General features: G+C 48.2%; 1 protein-coding gene across 4 annotated transcripts; it reads right to left on the minus strand.

Moving 5' to 3' along the window:
• Positions 1-279: 279 nt before the first annotated feature.
• Positions 280-21,183, minus strand: NECTIN4 (nectin cell adhesion molecule 4). 4 transcript variants are annotated; one of them, XM_074188126.1, is made up of 9 exons: positions 20,852-21,183; positions 9,202-9,561; positions 7,797-8,087; positions 7,255-7,375; positions 6,471-6,619; positions 5,674-5,827; positions 4,673-4,748; positions 3,925-3,999; positions 281-3,450 (listed from the first exon to the last, which is right to left on the minus strand). In XM_074188126.1, the coding sequence occupies exons 1-9, from the start codon at positions 20,901-20,903 to the stop codon at positions 3,226-3,228; spliced, it is 1,503 nt and encodes a 500-aa protein (XP_074044227.1). In that variant the 5' UTR covers positions 20,904-21,183; the 3' UTR covers positions 281-3,225. The 4 variants fall into 4 exon arrangements, with proteins under 4 accessions (XP_074044229.1, XP_074044227.1, XP_074044228.1 ...); XM_074188125.1 differs by having other exon boundaries at positions 282-3,450; positions 5,674-5,830; XM_074188128.1 differs by lacking the exon at positions 3,925-3,999 and having other exon boundaries at positions 280-3,450.
• Between the last annotated feature and the right edge of the window lie 356 nt (positions 21,184-21,539).

Raw genomic sequence — 21,539 nt, forward strand, 5'->3', positions numbered from 1 at the left:
CTCGCAGCCCTTGGGTGGGGGTGGGGGTTGGGAAGCAGGAAGCTGTGCAGCTCCCCAAACCAGCTTCCTGTTAGAGCATCACTTGCAACCACAGGGTCTGGGGTGGGGCAGCTGGAGGTAGGGGGTAGGGCAGGGACTGATAGAAATCCTAAACTCATAGAATCAAAGTACGCAAGAACTGGAAAGCATCCTCAGGATCACCTAGTCTTACCCCTTCATTTAAAAAAAAACAGGAAAATGACTTGCTTAAAGTCACAGAACTAAGCAACGGCACAGGCTGAGCCCCAGCCTCCCACTTACTGATAGATATTAGAGAAAGAGGAAGATATAAGCACCATGGACTCTGGTAGTTCCATTGACAAAGGCCTTAAGGAGGGAAAAGGCACTCAGGTTATTATTGGAGGATGCCAGACCTTAGCTTGATCCTGGCAACTATGGATCTAATGAATCTCTGGACCTCACTTCCTTAACTAAGAAACTCTCGGCAAAGACCAGTTTTTGGTTGTTCCCTTTCTACAAGTTGAACATGTTTTCATTCCTTGAGACAGGGTCAGAGACCTTGGAAATGTTGCTTTGGGATGTGGGGAGAGTCAGGGTAGTAAAGATCAGAGGATTCACAGTCCCTGAGAGGAACAGCAAGAAAGAGACAGGACAAGTTTGGGGGAATTTTATTTGTGAAGGAGGGGAAGGGATGAGGAGGACTGGACAGTAAACTATCTACACTACTTCTACGATACTATTCACATGATGGAAGCCATCCTCAGTCATCCTGATCCATATCTGACCAGTGGACCCAGATGAATCTGAAGGAGAGAGTGAGACTTTGCATAGCCCTCCCTCACTTAAAGACAATTCACTTTTAAGTCATGGCATCACCTTCCTGATGCCATAGTCCTCTTCAAGAATGAAGGATAGTGGCAGCTAGGTGGCGCAGTGAATAGAGCACCGGCCTTGGAGTCAGGAGTACCTGGGTTCAAATCCGACCTCAAACACTTAATAATTACCTAGCCATGTGGCCTTGGGCAAGCCACTTAACCCCATTGCCTTAAAAAAAAAAAAAAAGAATGAAGGATAAACAACAATTTGTGAATAATAAGCTACCCTACTCTGGCTGGTTACAATAGGAAATGCAGTTCCTTCCTGCTTGCCTGCCTTCCTTCCTGTCTTTTCTCCCTTTTTTTCCCTTCTTTCTTCTTCTTCTTTCCTTCTTCCTTCCTTCCTTCCTTCCTATTCTTTTTTTTCCCTTCCTTCTCTCCTTCCTTCCTTCTTTCCTTCCTTCTCATTGATTGGCCAACAGTAGGTCCCACCCCAGGCCTCACTTGGTCATTGTTTGGGTTCTGATGACTCAGAGTGGATGTAAATAGTAATTATATCTGTTTTAGCCAAAAGCTCTGAGGGTCTTCCCCAAACTGATTTTGTTTTTTGACTAGATAAAAGAGGCCATTCTTTGCCTCATTGCTTACCCAGTCTTAATCACTGAATGGGCATTGCCCCAAACTGAGACCAAAGAAAAACTTTAGCTTAAAAAGATCTAGATCTCCTACTGCATCTGGGGTCATCTTCAGCCATCTGATCTATATCTTGGTCCCTAGACCAGATGGCTCCAGAGGAGAAAGTGAGGCTGGTGACTTTGCACAGTCCTTCCTTCCTTCCTTAAATCCAATTCGCTTGCATGTTACAGCATGACCTTCTTGATATCACAGTCTTTTTCAAGAACAAAGGACAAACAACAATTCACATGATATTTACAGATCAGACCTAATGTTCTGCCAGGTCACTCCCTCATACTTCAGATTGTCCTAGAGGACCAGGAAAGTGAGTAGACATCTGTGTCTTTGTTCACATACACACCATCACCCCCAGTCCTTTGAGGTAAGGTGAGATAAAAAAAACAAAAACATTTGGCACATTCCTCCAAACCAGGGTTTTTCTTACTTAATGAAGCCCTTGGGTCTGCCCATCCATGATGGAGGATACTGTGTGAGTATCAGGAAGAGCCCAAGAAAGGACTTGAGCCTTGGGGACCCCAACTGCCCTGGAGCCCTAGCTGCCTATGAGAACTACTATCTGAATGTTAAAGGTTCAACCCAGGAGAAAAGGGCTGTTTCTGTCTAAACTACCCCCATTCACCCAAACTGTGACCCTACTCCACCCTCTCCCAATTCTATGTCTCCTTGCTATCATTGCAAGTTACAAACCAGGAACCTTGGTTTTAATGTTTCCCCAAGCTAGTTCTTTGGTCATAGCTAGAAAAACAGAGGAAGATACAGAAAGGGCTGGATGGAGCAGGGTGGGGGAGAGATAGACCAAACCTTATACAATTATTTTTTTTTCAGAGATAAGCTTTTTGCTCAGAAAAAGGATTTGTTCCTTAAATAGCAAGCTTCCCTAAAATATTTAACTTGAATTAAACTTACAAAAAGTCCTATTTACAAGCAAAGGAGGCAGTGTAGTACAGTGGAAAAAGCATTTGTCTCTAGTTCAAGTCCCACTGATGCATGTTTACTTCTGTGATTTTGAGTGAATCACTTTATCTGTCCTGGGCTTCAGTTGTGAAATGGGAAGGGAAGGTCGAAGTCCCTCCTGGCTCTGAGTCTGTGATCCAACATTTCAGAGATTTCCTCCTTGCTCCAGTCTTTCTGTGCCACAAGAGGGCGGGCTCTACAAGCAGCCAGTGCCAACCACCCAGGCCAAACATGGTGGACCTCTCCACAGCCAGCCAAGGGGAGCCCCGCTCCCACAATCAGGAGAGAGTCCAGCTCCCTGATCTGGCTGTCCCTGCATTTCCCCTAGCCCTTTGTCTGGGACTGTTGCCTGGGATTTACTTCCCTTGGAGCAGCCCTGACCTCTCCTCTGTTTCAATAATACTGCTCTAGGGCCTGAGGTTCTAGTCAATGTACATAAGCAATTATCAAAAGTGATCACCAATATCCACATATACACACATAAACACACTTTTACACTCACTCACACACTCACATTCACATACTCACACACTCACATACTCACATGCTCACACCATGCACAATGACTAGCACCAGGAGAGGCCAAACCCAGAGGGGCACCTCTAAATAGGAGCTGGGGAAGGGACCTAGAAACAGGCCAGAAGTCAATAGGGTCACAGGCCTTTGTTTCAGGGGTGCTGGGCACAAGAACATGAAAATGTCTCCCAACATGGGTCCAGGGAGGGCCATTGAATAGTTGAAGCAGAGGCCTGGCGGTGGGTCAGACTAGGTGTCCCCGTCCATTAATGTAGATGCCATTGCCCGTAGGTTTGGCTCGAAGAGTCCCATTCTCCTGAACAAAGTGGTTCATGGCTTGCTTGATTCCAGCATCTCTATCTTCTTCCTCTTCTGTCCGTCCAGAGCCTGGTGACAGCAGCTCAGTCTGGGTCTCAATCTCTCTCACTGTGGTCAGAGTGGAATAACTTCGGCCTTCAGGCTCTTCGCTCTGTTGGCACAGTGCCAGAACTAGGTCATGTAGGGGGTCAATAGTATGGTAGGGCTCAAAGTCAAGGTCAGGATATGGGGCCAGAGGGAAGGATGTGAAAGGGTCAGAGGTCAAGGGCCAGGAACATGGGGAGATCAGAGGGGGTAGGGAAAATATGGTTTCAGAGGTCAGGTAGGTCAGGGCAGATTTGTTTAGATGGGGCAAAAGTTGGAGTTTAAGGCTAGGGGGTGCCCCTTCCTTTACTTCCTTTTGTTTACTGTTGATCAACTGGGAATGGGAAGAGACAAGGGAATTGAAGGCAGAATAAAAATATGGGTCTGGGTTACAGCCAAAGATGGGTCTGAGGCTGAATGGTAGGGAGAACTGTAGGGTCCCCAAGCTGACCTGGAGAAGGGAACATGGTAAGGAGGGCTGGGGCAGGGAAGAGGTGAGGAAAGGGAGGTTGGAGGGAGCCAGGTGGGGCCGGGGCCTCACCATCACAGAGCAGCTACTGTTGTCCTTGAGACTATCAGGGTGGCCCTCAGCTCGAAGCCCTACATTCTCCTCAGGCTGCAGGGCCCGGACAAGGGGGAGGGATCAGAATAAGGCATCCAGCCTCCTCCCTGAACCCAACCCAACCTCTTCCCCTCATTCGCCTCCCTTCCAACCTTGGTCCTTCAGGTTTTGCCCTCAGGTCTCTTCCCCTCCTCTATCCTTCCCCTCAGCCTCCTCCTAGACCTGATCTCCTTGGCCCAGTTCATCCTCTCCTTCTCTTCCCACCTCTTCCTCTTGCTTCCCACCTTCTCTTTCCATCAGAAGTTTCCTGCTATCGTTAAAATACCATCCCAAGCTTCAGTACCTGAATAGGGTTACCTTTGCTTCTGGACTGGTCTCCTCAGAGGGAGCTCCATCCTTTGATAACTATTCACAGGGTCTTCACCAGTTCTGAGCCAATCTACTAGACACAGGGGTGGTGTCCCCCAAGGGAGATGGGTCTCCAAGTCCCAGATGCTAAAACTTCAGTCTTTCCGGAGACCATGGCCAACAGAGATCAGCCAAACCTATGGAACCCGACTAAGTCCCTACTCTCTACTCCTTTCATTTCTAATCCCCCAACCACACTCAGGCCAAGAAAAGAAAACCTTTCACCTGTTGCCTTTCACTCAGCCATAAAAAGGTGACCCAGGCATGCATACCCATATCTAAACACATATGTAGATATACAAAGACACCTATCTCCCACCTGGTTTCGTGGCTCTGAGTGGTGGGAGTGGAGTCTTCGGATGGAATTCTCCCGTGTCAAGGTCAGCTCCTCCTCACTGTCCAAGAAAGACACTTCATTAGGGGCAGGACACTAATCCAAGGGTTAGAGGAGAACCTTGGCTTATCTCAATAGAGGTGGGAGTCTTAGCCACTGTGGGTGTGACTTTCTCTCTGACAAAGAACATAAGTCTGTGTATGACTCCCGATGACTAGAGTGTCTAGGTAGGAATGAGAGGTCCAACAGGGTGTGTTAAGTGTGTGAGCAGTCATTCGTTTATTCATTTTACAAATACTTCTTAAGGGCTTGCTCTATGGAAAGGAATCCCGAGCATCCTTATCCTTATGGAGTTTGCAAACTGTCAGGGAAGATATGAGTCCTAGTAGCTGACATATATGGTAGGAAGGTTAAGTGTTTAAGACAGTTACAAACAAAAGACTTTGAGGTTTTGGAGGAGAGAAAGAAAATGTCCATTCAAGGGCTTCAATAAGGTAGTGAATGGAGAGGATTTCAATAGGCAGAGATTGAGAACAGTGGTTGAGGGTAATGCAAGGAGGAATAGCATTCTAGGCAGAGGAAATAGAATCAAGACTTATGAGAAAGCTCAGTGGGGACTAGGTGCCTGCACATACAAGCGTCTCAGTTCTTTCTGTTAATTGTGTGTGATTATGTTCTTTGGACAGGGTCCCCTCCCCATTAAGCTCCAAACAATTCTTCACTGAGTTCCTTCCAATTTCCCCAAACCTTCTGCATACCAAGCTCACCCTCTATACATTCTTACAGCCCAACTTTTGCCCCTCAAGCTCTTTACCATCCTTTCCCCTCCCCTCCCCTCACATTTTCTCCTTTCTTCTCTTTCCCTCCTCCCTCCTTCTCCTCTTGTGTCTTCTCTACTCTCTCACTTGTTGCTGTTTGGCTTCTTTCTCTGATATTTCTTCTCCAAAATTCAATTCCCTTTTCCCTCTGCCCCCTCCAGGACTCACTATTTCTGGGTCATCTGTTGGGCCTTGCGTCGGTGGTATCTGGACATGAGCACCACCACCACCACCAGGAGGCAAAGCAAAAGGGCAGCAATCACTCCCACTGCTACCATGGAGGCAGAAACCACGTCCACATCAACTTGTGAGGCTTCTTCCTCTGCTGAAGACCAGAGAGGGGATAAAAAACAGGGTTCAGAGAAGTTCAGCCTCCTCCACCAAAGTATCAACTCTGTCCCAGTCCCACTCCCCATAACCCAGCCCCACCCCCACCTCCTGAACCTCACACCTGGCCTAGGCTCCTACCCCAATCTGGGGGGGTCAAGAGAGGAGGATCTGAGGAAGGACAGGTCAACAATTCTCCCTCAATCTACTGGATCCTTAGAATGTAAACTCCTTGAAAGAAGGGGGAATTTGGGGGGATTTTTGGAGGTAGTAGGAGTTTAAGTGACTAGCCCAGGGTGACACAATTAATAAATGTCTGAGGTGAAATTTGAAATCAGGTCCTGCTGACTTCAAAGCCAGTGCTTTTTACAGTTTCATTTGTTTTTGAATTACCAGCACAGTGCTGGAACATAGCAGGTACATCAATGAATGTGCCCGCTCTGGGAAGGGAGATCCATTGGCCAAGCCCCCAATACATTAAGAAGCACTTGTGAATTGCCCCTGATGACTCTTGCCATTGTCAAATCTGCTTCCTCACCTATCCCCTGCCTTTCATCTGCCAGAATCCCCTCCCTGGCTTTCTGTATGAATCTGATCCATGACTTTCCTCTGCTTTCTCCCCCTAGGTCCCCACTCACCTATAACAGACACGGTGACTTGACTGTCCCGAGAAGAGACTTCATTGCTGACATGGCAGACATAGGTGCCGCTGTGCTCAGCAGTCAGTCGGGGGAAGCCCAAGGTGCCTCCGTCCACTCGTACCCCGCTGGGCAGAGGCCCCTCCAGCCTGAGAGGGCAGGGGAGTTGATGGGTGCCGGCCAGACTAGGCCCAGGCTGCGGCTGCTGGTGTTGCCGAACGTGCCCAGGCAGCTCCTGCCCTCCCCCCCCACCATGGTGACGTCACCCAGAGCCGCCGGCCGGTTCCCACGGTGCCCCTCCCTCCCCTGGGCAGGTCTGGGCACGGGCCTGGGCAGAGGCCCCTTCCCCCTGCCCAGCCTGACCTAGGAATCCCCCCCCTGCACCAGGGGAGATCTTCACAAGAGCCATCCCACAGTCATCACATATCACCCAGAAGCCTCCAAAAGGACCCAGCTATAGCAGGCCACACACATGTCAGGAAGCCCCACAAAGCAAAGCTCACACTTCCATGTGTTCCATTGTACACGGAAAGGGAGCGTGTTCCAACACGTATGATGCTCCATGGCAAGGTACATGGCCGGATCCTCAGACCCAAGCCCACTTTAACCCCAGAGAACACGTGTGCTACATGCCCACAAACTGTTTCTTTAACACATCTGAGATCCTGGAAAAGAGCCAGGACTACCCTCCTCCAGTCTGACCTCCAAAATCCAATCTGACTCTGAACCTGAGAAGGAGCCTCCTTCCTTCCAGGCCTTTAAGTCTCTGTGGGTTTCCACTCACCGAGTCCAGTTGTAGGAGGGTGGAGGCTGCCCTTCACTCAGACACTTGAGCATGATGCCTTCCCTACCCACGTGCCATTGCTCAGGGTCTTCGTGACCCCACACCGAGGCCTCAGCCAGATCTTTGGAGCCAGAGAGTAGGAGATGGGAAAGAACAGGAGAGACAAAGGAAGAAAACGGTGGCCTGAAAAACTGTAGTTCTTGGCCCCCAACCTCTCCAAAACTGGACGATCATTCAAGGCCCATCTTTAGCATGAAATCTATCTACCACATTCTGATTTCTCCTTTCTCCAGGTGGGCAGAGGGAACCGCTTGGTATAAACATATCCTGGCTCAGTTCAGTCCCTTCAATAGGATTGGAAATTTCCTGAGGGCAGGGACTTGCCCTTGGTTCTTGAACAGAGACCATCATGAGTTCAGGACTGGTGGATCCAGATCCTGGTGCCTGCAACTTCACTTGGTTCAGATCCTTATCCACATAATCCCTCTACTGCTCATTTCTGCCTTGTCATCCCTCATCCCATACAGTGTCCAGGGACTTACAGGCAACCCGGAGTGTGTGAGTGATCCTCTTGTCCTCTGGCAGGCCTGGGTGGGACACCACACAGGTGAGGGACTGCCCGTTCATGGTTCGACTTGGCACCAGATGGAACTCTGAGGTGACTGAAGCTGATCTTGGGTGACTAAACAAGCGGTTAATGGTTTCACCCTTGACCACCGTGTCCCAGGTCACACTAGGCACAGGACTGCCCTCAGCTGTACAGGAGGCTGCTAGTGTTCGACCTTGGCCTTCTTCCAGAGTAGGATCCAGATTCAGGGTGGGCAAAGGGGGCACTACATGGATTGGGGGGGAAGGGAGAGAATATATCAGGGAAAATTCTGGTCTTGCTTGCCTTTATTCTCTTTGTTTCTGCCCTGCCCTGCCCTGCCCAGGAGACATGCATCCTAGCTCCCATGGTGAAACAAGTCATCTTTACATCTAATATATTCCTAGCTCTGTTTTCATCTTTTCCAGGAAGCACAGCCAACTACCTTTCTCAACTTTATCTTCTCTTGCTTCTTTATCACCTTCCCCATCCTTGCCTTGCTCTCTATCCTTCCCTTTGAATTTTATGATTGCTTAGCTTGTCAGCTAAATGACTTCAAGGTAAGTATGGTTCTTTTACATATACACCTTCCTTCCTGAGCAATCTAGAGCTCAGCACTTTTATAATTTCACTTACTCCCAAAACATCCCTATAAACTAGGGAGGAGGCAGGGAATACAGTAATTTATAGGGAGGGGACTGATAGTGACCAGACAAGTCTAAATGAGGAATGTCCAGTAGGACATCCCTCCCTCCAGACCATCTGGGTGAAGGATTGTTTAGTACAAAAACAGTTGTTCAGTTGTCAGATTGAAATTATATCACTCCAATAAATCGATTATTTCATAACTTTCATAATATAATTTTTCTAGTGGAAATAGCGACACCTCACATTTATCTCAATGTTACCTCTATTTTACAGCATAGAAAACTGAGACTTGGAGTGTTAAAATTTCCTATAAGGCCATAGGATACCTCAAGGAAAATAATGATATTATCTTATCTAGTTAACTCATTTGACAATTGAGGAAACCAAGACCCATAGAAAGAAATGATTTGCATAGGTGGTAAGAAGCAAAGTATCTAAGACATGTCCTCTGACTCCCAATCCATTGCCTTTCTTAGTACACCATGGCACCTCTCTAGAAGAAGGGGTGGACTTGGATTCAAAGTTCTGGTTATAGTTCTTTTTGTAGAAGTTATTTCATCTCTCTAAGATTCATTGCTGGATTAGTAAATCTTTAAGGTCCCTTTGCCCTCATATTCTACTTTTCTATCTCTCTATGGCTCTCTGCCCAGTCCCCAGTTCCCTGACTGCCTATCTTCCATCTTTCCTTTCCCTAGACCTGTGCACCCACTCACCAAGCACCCGAAGATGAAGCCCCGCCTGGAAACTGCCGGAAGGGAAAGTGGTGACTCGACACTCATAGTCCCCCTCATCAGCTTGCACAGCATTCCGTAAGAGTATGGCACCATCATTTGGATCCTGAGGTGGCGGCGGCCGCTCCACTCGGCCGTTGTAGGTAGGACTCACATGCAGACCATATATATCATTTAGCAAAGCTAGCTCTGTTGTCCCCTCTCCATCTCCAACTCGGGCCCAGGCCACCTGCTTCACCTCCTCCCCGGGCTCTCCCCTGTAAAAACATGGCAGCTCTGCATCTTGACCCAGGACCACAGTAACCAGGGCTGAAGTCTCTAACTCACCAGCTAGGCACAAACCTGCAGGGAAATTCCAAGAAAGAACCACAGTTAGCAATGTTACCAGTCAGCTAGGTGATTGCTAAATTCCTAATAATGATAAATATACAGCCTCATGTAGATGAACAGACCCTTTGTGGGCAATGCAAGCATACCCTGTAAAAATAATCACAATAATTTGGATCTGTAGGGTTTATTCAAGGTAATAGCACTTTCACCTACTTCAGCTCATGTCATCAGCTGGTCAGATCTTACAATTCCCCATTTCACAGATGAGGAAATATGTTTTTAAAGAAGTAAAGGGATTTATTGTAGGTCACATAGCTGGTTAATGAAGGAGATAACCCTGGAAGTAAATATAATACAAAGAATTGGAGTTAGAGCCCCAAGATCTGGGTTCTCAAACTCTGTCCTGTTATTTACTCCCTGAGAAATTACTGGCCAACTACTCAATTCCTCTGGATCTTATCTTGACTAGAGGTCAAGAAGACCTGGGTTCAAATCCTAGCTCTCATGCTTTTCAGTTCTGTGGATAACCCATTTAAATTCTCTATACCTCATAGAAGATGAGTAAATAGATAGGAGGGACTCAGTAATGGAAATTTCCTGGAGAAAAATGGAAGAATACCAGGTTCAACTTTCTGGAGTTCTGAAAGGAAGATCATTCTTATCTGGGGCCATGAAAGAAGCAGTTTCTAAGGGGTGGCTAGGTGGCACAGTGGATAGAGCACCAGCCCTGGAGTCAGGAGTACCTGAGTTCAAATCTGCCCTCAGACACTTAATAATTACCTAGTTGTGTGGCCTTGGCCAAGCCACTTAACCCCATTGCCTTGCAAAAAAACTCAAAAATCTTTTAAAAAAAAAGCAGTTTCTGAATGCTGACATGGCCTAGGGTCTTGGGTCCTCTACAGCTAACTCCCCCCTATAACTTTTAGCGAGGCAGCTCACCCCCTCTGTCTCAAATCTATAAAATGAGAGAGTTGGGCTAGATTCCCTGCAGAGTATCTTCTAACTGTAAATTCTACTTGCAATTTCAAGATCTAGAAAGAAGTGAATGACCATAGGTTTTAGAAATATAAGGGCTCTAAGAGAGAATCTATTTCATCTGAGAGTCCTAGAGTTTCAGAGATTTGTCCAAAAAAAAATGGGATCAGGATACCAGTTCTAAAGGCCAGACCAGGGCGGCTAGGTGGCGCAGTGGATAGAGCACCAGCCCTGGTCAGGAGTACCTGAGTTCAAATCCGCCCTCAGACACTTAATAATTACCTAGCCCTGTGGCCTTGGGCAAGCCACTTAACCCCATTCGCCTTGCAAAAAACTAAAAAAAAAAAGTGAGACCATCTGATCTAATCTCCTAATTTTACAGATAGGGAAACTGAGGCCTAAACTTATGTTAAGTGACATGTCCAAGGGTAAGAGGTGGGGTTTGACTGTCAGGACCAGAAGTCAGGTCTTCTGACTCCACAGACAGTGCTTGGGTCATACAGGTGGTACTTTATTCAGCTGGGGTTTGAATTCAGATCAGAATCATAGAATGTCAGAGCTAGAAAGGACTTCAGCAACCATACAGGTCTGTAGATTAGAAAAGAGAAACAGATGTTCCAGGTGGGAAGGACAACTTGAACAAAGTCACAGAGGCAGGAATAAGCAATCTGTCAAAGACAGAAAGGGTCCTGATAGAAATAAGAAATAACAGTTAGGATGGTGATATATGAGAACAGAGACACAGAGATGAGATCAAACCTGGCTGGGATGGGAAAAAAATTGGGGACCTAGAAATTCATTCAAAGGTCTGGCACTGTGAAGGCATACTCACAACCTGCTTCTGCTGATCTGGTCATTCCATTTTGGATTCCAAAGAGAAGTGGGCAATGAATGTATTCCCAGCTGTAACCTCTGTTAAGGCATTGTTCCAGATAGGTATTATGTATTATGGAGCATAGAGTTATAGAGAAATCAGTTATCTAGTTCAAATGCCTAAATTGTACAGATGAGAATACTGAGGCCCAGAGATGTATATGGTCTAGTTCTTGCCCTCAAGGTACTTGGAAGTTTAATGAGAAGTAAAGACAGATACACAAATGAGTGGCCAAAGGATGTTAAGCCTTAGAGGGTCAATAAAAGGGGAAACTCATTTTAGGCTAGAATAATCAAGGGAGGCTTCATGAGCTAGGCAGGACTTTATTTAGAGTAAGCTAGAATTTGTCCGGGTAAGTCCGGGTAAGCTAAAAGGAAGGCTTCAACTCAGGGTAGAACAATGTGAGAGAAGACCTGAGTAAGAATAGTGGGACAATGAGACCAGCCTGACTAGAGTGAAGGGTGTGTGATAGGGAGTAGTAGGAAATAGTTTGATAGAGAGGGTGGAGCTAGATTATATATGGAAGGTAGATACTGAAGTCAGACAAAAGTATTCATGTGATATGGAAAGAAGAAGGGACCCAGAGTCCGCTTTTGATCAGAGAAGAAATAAAACAATAGCTTTGTTGTTGAGTCATTTCAGTCATGTCCAACTCTTCATGACCCCATTTCATTCTGGAATGATTTGCCATTTCCTGTTCCAACTCATTTTACAGGGGAGGAAACCAAGGCACAGAGGGTTAAGTGACATAGCTAGTAAGTGTCTGAAGTCAAATTTGAAATTAGGTCCTCCTGACTTCAGACTCAGCACTCTATCCACTTATAATAATAGCTACCATTTATCGTTTTCAACATTTGCAAAGCATTTTCATCATGACCACCTGATGAGCTAAGTAATAATAACAATAACTCATATTTATGCAGCACCTTAAGGTTTGTGTGAGATTGGAAGTACTAAGTCTTACAATAGATAGAATTCTAGATAAGAAGACCTGAGTTCAAATCCTGCCTTAGAGGCTTACTAGCTGTGTGACCCTGAGCAAGTCACTCAACCTCTGCTTGTCTCATCTGTAAAATTGAAATAATAACAGCAGGTACCTCCTAGGGTTGTTGTGAGGATCAAAAGAGAAACTCTTTGAAACTTTAAAGCAATATATAAATGTTAGCTACTACTATTATAAATATGCCCACTTACAAATTGGGGAAACTGAGGCACGTAGCTCATAAGTGCTTGAGGTAGGATTTGAACTCAGGTCTTTTGATGCTATATACTCAGTTCTTTCTATTATTCCATGCCACCTATCCTTTATAGAATCCACGAATCCACAGGATTCTATAAAGATTAATTTGACAACAAGCATTATGTCAAATGAGTTGGAGAAGGGGTAACTGAGACAAGATAACAGTTAAAAGACAAGGGTAACAGTTAAAATAATCCAAGCAGGTGGCTATGGGGATGAAGATGCTGCTGGGAATAGGAACGGAAGGAAAGGGATAGATGTGAGACATTTTATAGGGGGAAAAATGGGCAGGGCTGATGATTGCTTGAATATTGGAAATGCAGTAGAGGAAGGAGTCCAGAGACAACTTCAAAATTCTCAGGGCTAAGGGGAAGAATAGTCGAGGGTTTAAAATGGAGGATGGCTTGAAAGAAAATTGGGGGCACCAGATAGCAGAGAAGTCTGAGAGGATTACCCAGAGTGAAGGAAAAAGGGAGCCTGTGATAGAGATAGAAAGGGATAGGCAAGGATAAGAAGGGAGAGATAGGATGGGAAAAGGACTTTTAGATTTTGATCAACTCTTTGTGTCTTTTTTCAAATCCACCCAAACTAGTAAATGATGCTTTGCATATAGAAAGTCTTTTAGGAATGTTTGTGAAAGACTTAAATTGAATAAGAAGAGAAAGGGCAGATTGAAGAAAGACAAATAACCCAAGGAAGAAATGAGTTGGGAGAGGAGAGAAGTTGGTAATGATATTATTAGGGGATTCAGTTGTGGGGACAGGCTGGAAGCCTAGCCCTTCATTTTCCCTCTTTACTTTTCCTCCAGAAAGGGAGCTCTCCAGGGTCCAGAGGAAAGGAGAGGGGGCAGTCACCTGTAAGGGGAGGTCAGGATTGGCAGCTGCACCCATCCCTTGAGGGGGAAGCAGGGGAAGCAGCAGGGCTCCCCCCGGGGTGGTTCCTGCTTAGAAGGAGCCTGGATTAGAACCAGGGGGTCCTTTGGCCCCAGATGGGAGGAGCAAAGGGAGGGAGGATGCTGTTGAGAGCAGGGAGGGACAGAACAGGACGGGACAGACCTGCAGGGCCAGATGCCAGGGCCCTGAGCTGCCTGCACCTATGTCGGACCCACCCAGCTCACCTTGGGAGTCCAGCTAACCACCCTTCCCCCTCTGCTTCTTCCCACTCCCACCCAATTACCTCAGTCCTTTACTATGGGAGGTGGGGAAGAACTGGGAAGGGGGGATGACAGACTCAGGAAGAGGGGGACTGCCTAAATAGTAGAGATTTCCTCCCCCTCAGCTTCTCAGAAGTCTGGGCTTCCCACAGATACAAAGGAAACCTCTGCCTTCCCTTCAGAGGGTGCCCTCCAACCAAGACCTAAATCCTTCCTGTAACTTGGTTAGTGGAGAGAGGTCAATAGCAATGGGTTCCGAAGAGAGGGAAACTATCCCTATCTTACAAGGGCTAAAGAAGACAAGGGTGCAAGCTTCCTGTAGAGATGGGCTTTAGTTGCTCTGAGGTCAATGAGATTTATGCTGGATCCCAGCACCCCAAGGGAGGATTCCCTAATTGCTCTCACTGATCAAGGGAAAATGCTTCCCTCGTCGTTACCCCCACACACACAAAAACCTGTCATCTCCTTATCTTGTCTTGGCATGGTCCAGTTGGCTATGGGCAATTTCTCTCCAAGCCAAGACCTTGAGCCCTGCTCAACATTCTTATGTATATCAGAGATACCTAGCTCCAAAATAAAAAGAAGGGCTAGGATCTGGACCTCAGTGACCTCAAGGTAATTTAGGAAACTTTGATCTGACCCCTTGCCCAAGAGTCTTATCAGCATCAGGACCCAGGACACTGAACTTGGCAACCTCTCTTCCTTTTCCAGTGCTTCCCAACCCAAGCATTCCTTCATTCAGCTGTTCCAGGAACAGTGATAAATAAAACTAAAACAGTCCCTGCCCTCAAGGAGTTTGACATCTACTGAGGGAAAATTTGGACATAGAAAATTAACTATAATATAAAGTAAAATGGTGGGGAGGGGGATAATTAACTACAACATAAAATAGTTTGGAGAGGATGGGGGGGGGCGGAATTAATGCCTGGAGGAACACAGGAAAGGTCTCTAGGAAGGATAGTTTTTGTACTGGGCTTTGAAAGAAGGACTGGATTCCAAGAAGTGAAGGTGAAGAGGTAGTGAATTCCGAATTGGGGGGAGGTTTCAGGAGGGTCTCCAGGCCTCTGCTTGATGGTCCAGGGTTCCTATCAGAGAGCCCCAAAAGTGCAGAACAAATGGAGTTCTAACTCCCAGTCTGGGGAGGGTGTGGTGTCTCCTCCATCTCCTCCTCCTCCTCCTCCACCTCTTCCCAACCCAGCCACCGGCCAGCGTCAGGGCGATGACATCATTACCCAGAGGGAGACGAGCTGCCAGTCTGAGAGGTCACCCCGAGGGCATGGGGGGAATGGGCACGAGGGCCCAACTGCACTGGCATCTCCCTTCCTGGCTTTCCATTCTGGGTTCTATGGACTCTGACAGGCGGGTCCTCATCCCTCCTCTCCCCTCCAGTGAATGGGCATCACCGGGTCGTCAGGACTGGGAGCCACTTGTGACTCAGAGGCCTCTGCTGAAGCTCAGCCACCGCGGCAGCCACCTTGCGCAAGGCATAGAACAGGCCCAACTGGCCAAACGGGATCTCCGTCCCCCCTCCCCCCAGGGCTCAGCCTGGCCCCCAAGGGCCTCTACAGGCCCTGCCCTCCAAGCACCCCACCCACCCCTCCATATGCACTGTCTCTGCTATGTCTACCTTCAGTTCCAACTCTACTCTGGAGAACGCTGAACAATGACCTCACAAAGGGAAACTGAGGCAAAGGAGGGAAAGGAGGGATGGTGACCTACAGAACCAAGAGTTTCTCTTTATGCTATGTCTTTTTTTTTAAAGATGTCCCTAGGGTAGGGTCTCTACCCAGACCCTCCCACTCAAGCTGATTTTCAATTAGAGGAAGAGGAAGGGTCTTTTTCAGGGTCTATGGGTTCATGGATATATTCCTGGCAGTGTCTGCATTTATGCTCCTCTGCACTTCTGAATGTGGTGCCAGACTTGCAGAACACACCGCCTGCCCACATAGTAAATGTTTTGATTTTTTATTATTCCTTTGCTTCCGCGTGTCTCTGTCTTGGTCTCCTTGGTGTCTGTAAGCCACTGGCTTTGTCTCTGAACTCTGGTGCTCAAGTGAGCAGCCAAGACATCTTTTCCACCCACTGGCTACTCAGTCCTCAATTCTTCTGTTCCCCACTGAACCCCAAGAATGGGTTGCCCTAGGTGGAGTGGGAGTGGAGGAAAGCCTTTCAATCAGGTCACTTTTCTCTCCAAGTGCCAGCAATTTTCACTAGGCTCCCAATAAAACAACAAAAAGATCTGGTCGGGGTATCTCTCCTGATTTCTGGTCTCAGACACTCCCTGGAGGTCCTCCAGTTTCTCCCAGTCTCACAAGTGGGCCCCATAAGGAGGATGGTATCTGGGGCCTCAGCTCTTGACACCATCACTAGAAAAACCAGCTCTGTGCCAGAGAGTGAGGGGGAATGCTGTCTGGGCTGGGGGGAGGGCTCAACCTATCCAGGGTCTCATAGGCTTATGTTAACCCTTCTCTCCTTTTAGTCATACGGTTCCAGCCTGTACTAAGTGGAGTAGAGGATAGAGGATTGGACCAGAATTCAGGAAAGGGACAAAGGAACAAGCATTTCTTAAATATCCGCTCACATATCTTAATTATCTATGTTAAATCATTTACAAATATGATCTCATTTGATCCTCACAATAACCCTGGAAGCTGGGTACTCTTATTATTATCCTCATTTTACAGTTAAGGAAACTGAGGCAAACAGGTAAAGAAACTTGTCTAGAGTCGCATTTCTAGTTAATAAGTGTCCAAGCCCAGATTTGAGTCTTCCTGACCCAAGGTCTGGGGTTCTATCCCTTTTAAAACCTGGCTATCTTAAGAAGACCTTGTTTCAACTCTGGCCTCAGACACTCCTAGCTGTGTGACCCTGGACAAATGACTTAATCTCTGTCTGCCTCATATTCCTCAACCAAAAATGGGGATAAAAAGTAGTATCTACCACCTAGGTTGTTTGTGAAGATCAAATGAGATCATAGTTTAAAAGTGCTTAGCACAGTGTCTAACATACAGTAAGAGCTTAATAAATGCTTGCTTGCTTCCTTGGTTAACATGAGTGTGCATGGGTAGGAAGCGTCAGTGGCCTGGGGGAAGGGGGTGTATGTGTGTTATTCAGTGAGGTCAGGAAGAGACCCTGGCTAAATCTGTTACTATCAGTTCTCCACTCTTAGCTCCATAATAGACTCTCTAGTAGGTGGGATCCCAGAGGCTAGAGGCTGAATGAGGAACCTAGGAAAGTCCCATCTCCTGTTTTGCCTTCCCATTCTCCCATACTCCCTTCCAACTCCCCTCCTCATTGCCCTAAGCCCCCCAGCTTAGTGAGAACCTCTCAACCTGGGCATGAAGCCCACTGCCAGATTAATGATGAGGAGGGGGCCACTCTGAGCTTGTCTGCACAAAAGGAGCTGAGAACAATGGACTGGGGGGGGTGTTTGAAGGCAGCCTCAACTCTGGCCCAGACACAGCTCCCAGCTTAGATAAGTCCCCTAAACCCCCCGGAGCCAGAGTCTGAGCCTGGCTGAGTCACCGAAAAGCAGCCACACTGTGGGTGGGAGACCCAGGACTCCAAAGCTCCCAACCTCAGCCATCCTCCTCCTTCCCCACAACTGCCAGTCACCCCCCCCCACTCCCTGCAGGGCCAGCCCCACTAGCTGGCAGCCCTGCACCTCGATTTCAGGGAGGGGACTCTAGGGAACAGCTACCAGTTTGGAAGGGACTTTAGAGATCATCTAAGCCCGGCCCTTCCCAGTGAAAGAGCATAGGCTGCCCCCACCCCTATAGTCTCTACCACCCCACCCTAAGGGTGGATGACAGGCCAATTCTGGCCTTGGAATGCCAGCTTTAGACTCCGGGTGATGGATTCAAGGATCTGGGTTCAAGGTCTGAATTCTAGAGCCTCCTCTCAGCCTGGAACCCTCTTTCCTCTCCCTGGGCAACAAGTGGGTATTGTGGGCAATAAGGGGCTCCCATAGTTCAGGATGCCTGGATTTCTTGCTCCACTCTACACCTGTAATGCTACGGGCTCATAGGGGATGGGGAGGAATTTGGACCTTGGGTTGTGATATCCAGGACCCTGACAGAAAAGAGAACCTTCAGTTGTATTGGAAAGCAAATGACTGACTTGGCCAAATGAACCCTTTGGGAGCCCCTGTATTTACTTCCCCTTAATGACCAAGGCCTCTTTAATAACATTTTATAAAGCACTTTCTCCCATAAAAGCCCTGGGGGCTAATGGAAGGGTGATCACCCTGGAGAGAATTTAGGTGACTTTGTCCAGGGCTAAACAACGGGTAAGTGTTGAATCTGAATTTCTGTCTCCATTCCAGAACTAGTAGTCTTGCCATTAAACTATCCTTCTTGCATTCACTCCCCTTTCAAAAAAATAAAATTTTTTCAGAAGGAAGGGCTAGATTCTACTGAGTACATAGGGGGTCCCCAAACTCCTCTATGATTCTCCTCTTATTGGGTAAGAGAATCAACCTCCCTTCTCTATTCTGAGTTTGGGTAAATCCTCTGGGAAAGAAACTGATACCCCCCTCCCCTTATGTAAACAGAAGGGAAGAAACAGGGGCTGAGGGCCCCTCCCTTTCTAGGAACTTCGCTTCAGTCAGGGAAACTGAGCTTAAGCCTTGGGGTAGGCTGAGTCTCCCATAGCTTTGGCCTAAATCCAAGAGTTTGTACCCCAAGTGCCCTTGCTCTCCTTGGCATAGATGCCTGCTGTCAACTCTTGGGGTCAGGGGCCAGGATGCTGTTGGGAAGAGAACCCTATCTGTCCACACACATACATACACACCCCCAGCCTCAGGGTGGAGAGTGGGGAGCTTGGGAGGGGACCTCACCCGGAAACTCATCCCATTAAGGAGAGACAAAGGGCTGTGGTGTTAGTGGCGCCTCTCCTGCCAGTAGGTGGGTGGGGCCAGGCCCCGGGGGCTCCATGCTCTAATGGTCCACGAGAGTGGGGAAAGGGAAACCATCCGAGGCAGTAAGAAAGGTCCCAGAAGTCATATTAGAAATGGAAGTGAGAAGAGCTCCCAGAGAAACCCACCCAACTACCCAAGGAAAGACCCATAGCTCTTCCCTAGGGTTACACTCTCCCTCTCTGCTTACCTCCTCCACACTGTCAGAGGAGGACAAAGGATAAGAGAACCCACCAAATCACAGAATGCTAGACCTGGTAGGCATCTTAAAGGTCCCACAGCCTAACCTCCTCATTTTACAGATGAAGTAACAGGGCCAAAGGGTGAGGTGACCCATCTAAGGTCATCCAGCAAGTCACTGAGCTAGAAAGAGAGTTCAGATTTTTTTTTTTTTTTTTTGATTTCTAGTCTGATTCACCATTTATAAGGAGCCTTCTTTGGAGTCTGGCACTAGGTATGTGACTCAGACATTGTGAGGCCTTTCCTTCAGGGAAAGGGGCAAGAATACAGGTTACAGCTTGACCCTCACATTAGTCTGGGTCTGCCCTCAGTCTAGACCTCTAGCCAAATATTGATAGCAAAGTCCTATCATATGACCATGGAGCTATAACACCTTTCTATGCCTGAAGCCACCTCTTGAATAGAGGGGAATTATGTTAAGTGACCCCTCATTCATCCTAACGTCCTCTGATAAGTAAGATAAACCCAGGAGTTAGAGATCTACCCATCTCTCCTTTGCCTGGGCTCCTCTGGCTTGGGTGGTGTTGTTTGTCCTTCATTCTTGAAGAGGACCACGAACCCCAGTCTAGATCCCCAGACCTCAAGGACGAGGCCTCCACCCTCTTGGACATAGCAAGGAGGAAGCCAGGATTGGGGAGAAGCTCAGGAGTCTCAGCCTGCTGGAAAAGGGGATTGGGAGCTGGTCCTCAGGGCTCAGAGCTGAGGGTGGGCCTAGCATCTCCCTCCCATGTGGCTGGAGACCTGATATCCTCCCCCATTTGGCTTTAACTGGGACTTCATAGAAGACCTTCTCAGGATTCTAAGCCTGGGAAATATGCTTCCCCTATCTGAACAGTGCCAGGGCACAATCCCGCAGTACTGAGCCAAGGGGGCAATGGTAGCTTTCAGGAGATCCTCTCTATCGTACTGGAAGATGTTGGCTTCAAATTCTGGCTTCAGCACTCAATTCTGGAGCGCTCTCAGGTAAATCACTGTTTTATTCGGGCCTAGTTTCTACAGCTACAAAAGGACATCTTTAGGTCTCTCCCACTTCTGATCCCAGGATACTGTAGCACCCCATCCCACACATCCCGTTCCACCCCCTCCCCACCTCCAACCTTAGAACTGAAGATAAAATCCCTAGTGCTTGCACATTCAATAGTCTGGATTAAAGGGTCTTGGGTGAGGAGGTGGGGTCAGTGAAGCTGGAGCCCCTGTGGGTCCAGCCCAGCAACACCACACCTTGCCCAGAAGGGACCCCACCCAGTGCCCCCACCCACCTAAACCCCTACCACAACCACCCAGGCACCTGCTAGTCTGCCCAGATGAGGGGAGGGGCTGAGGTGAAGGAGGCTTTTCTGGCGCTTATGGGTAGCCCCTGCTTGTGCATCCTCCTGCCCCAAGGTTCCTGACACCCACACCCCCCAGGACATCCCTGTCCCAGTTCTTCTGGGTCTAGAGAGATGGGCAAACAGTTATATTGATTCTCAGGATGCCAGGGACTCTACCCAACCTTGAATCGATCTCACTGGAAATCCCTTGTCTCGATGAGTGTTAGGACAAGGGAGCCTCTTAGGGTTGGCACTGCCCATTGACTCTCCTGCCTTCTCTACCTTGCCTTAAACAAAACATTATTCTCTATGTCTGATCCCAACCCACCCAATAGTTGGACCGCAGGATACAGTAATACCAGAATTAGTGACTTGGCATAGGATCAAGGGAGAGGAGGGCAAGGAAAGGATGGTCTGGCTTTGCTGGGACAGTCACAGCCACAAGGAGGACCCGACTTGGAGTTTTATGCCAGAGTCAGACTCATAGTAAAGAATGGGGGTGGGGGAGACTTGAAAGACTTGAAAGAAGGAAACAAGGAGTCAGAGAAGTGAAGTTTGAGAGGAAAGGAACTAAGAATTCAGACTGGTGTCTTACCTGGGAAGGAGGCAACAAGGAACAACACTAAAGAAGGCTTCTGCTGCCACATCTTGGCTTCCTGGGTCAGGGGTGTAGGGCTGAAGGCAGGTAGGTAGAAATGTCTTGGGAGTCAGCTGGCTTCTTTGCTCCCACCCCCCGGGTGGGGGCCAAAGGAAGAGATCTCCCCCCACCCCACTCTCTCTGGTTCCGGAAAGAGAAAGTCAATAGCTCCCTAAGGCAGCTGTCCAGCCCCACCTGAAAGCCCTTAGGCTGGTCTGTGTCCACTTGGTGGGCTGTTTTAGGAGCTGGGGTGATAGCCAGGGGATTCCCTGCCCCAGCCCCACACCACCCTCCCCCGTCCCCAGCAGTTTCCCCCCTGAAGCCGTGACTAGGAGCTCCGAGCTCCCCCAGAGCCTCTTCCCACGCCGTGGCTGGCTGGCGGACGGCAGCAGAAACTTGGGAACCTGCTCAGCAGGTCAGAACAGGTGCGTCTTAGAGGGGCCGGGCCTGGCACAGGAACCACTGAAGCCACCGCCCCCACCACCAGGCTGGCTAATAGGAGCTAGTGGTATTGTGGGAGCCAATTTGGGGTGGGGTTGGTGGTGGTGGTGGTGGTGGTGGTGGTGGTGGGATGTCTTTCCTGAGCCCTGTGTGTGGTGGGGAACTGTGGGGGTGCTCAGTGGTATGGGCCCCAAGGAGAAGGATG

Source organism: Macrotis lagotis, chromosome 5, assembly GCF_037893015.1.
Source record: "Macrotis lagotis isolate mMagLag1 chromosome 5, bilby.v1.9.chrom.fasta, whole genome shotgun sequence".
Classification (NCBI taxonomy): Eukaryota; Metazoa; Chordata; class Mammalia; order Peramelemorphia; family Peramelidae; genus Macrotis; species Macrotis lagotis.

What these genes read in the sequence shown, in the direction of transcription:
- NECTIN4 (XM_074188125.1), bottom strand. Translation starts at nt 20,903, where the DNA reads ATGTGGCAGCAGAAGCCTTCTTTAGTGTTGTTCCTTGTTGCCTCCTTC. An exon ending in GCTTCATCTTCGGGTGCTTG is followed by an intron (nt 8,088 to 9,201) that starts GTGAGTGGGTGC and finishes CAATCCATGTAG; the next exon opens with TGCCCCCTTTGCCCACCCTG. An exon ending in ACTCAGAGCCACGAAACCAG is followed by an intron (nt 4,000 to 4,672) that starts GTGGGAGATAGG and finishes CGGGCCCTGCAG; the next exon opens with CCTGAGGAGAATGTAGGGCT.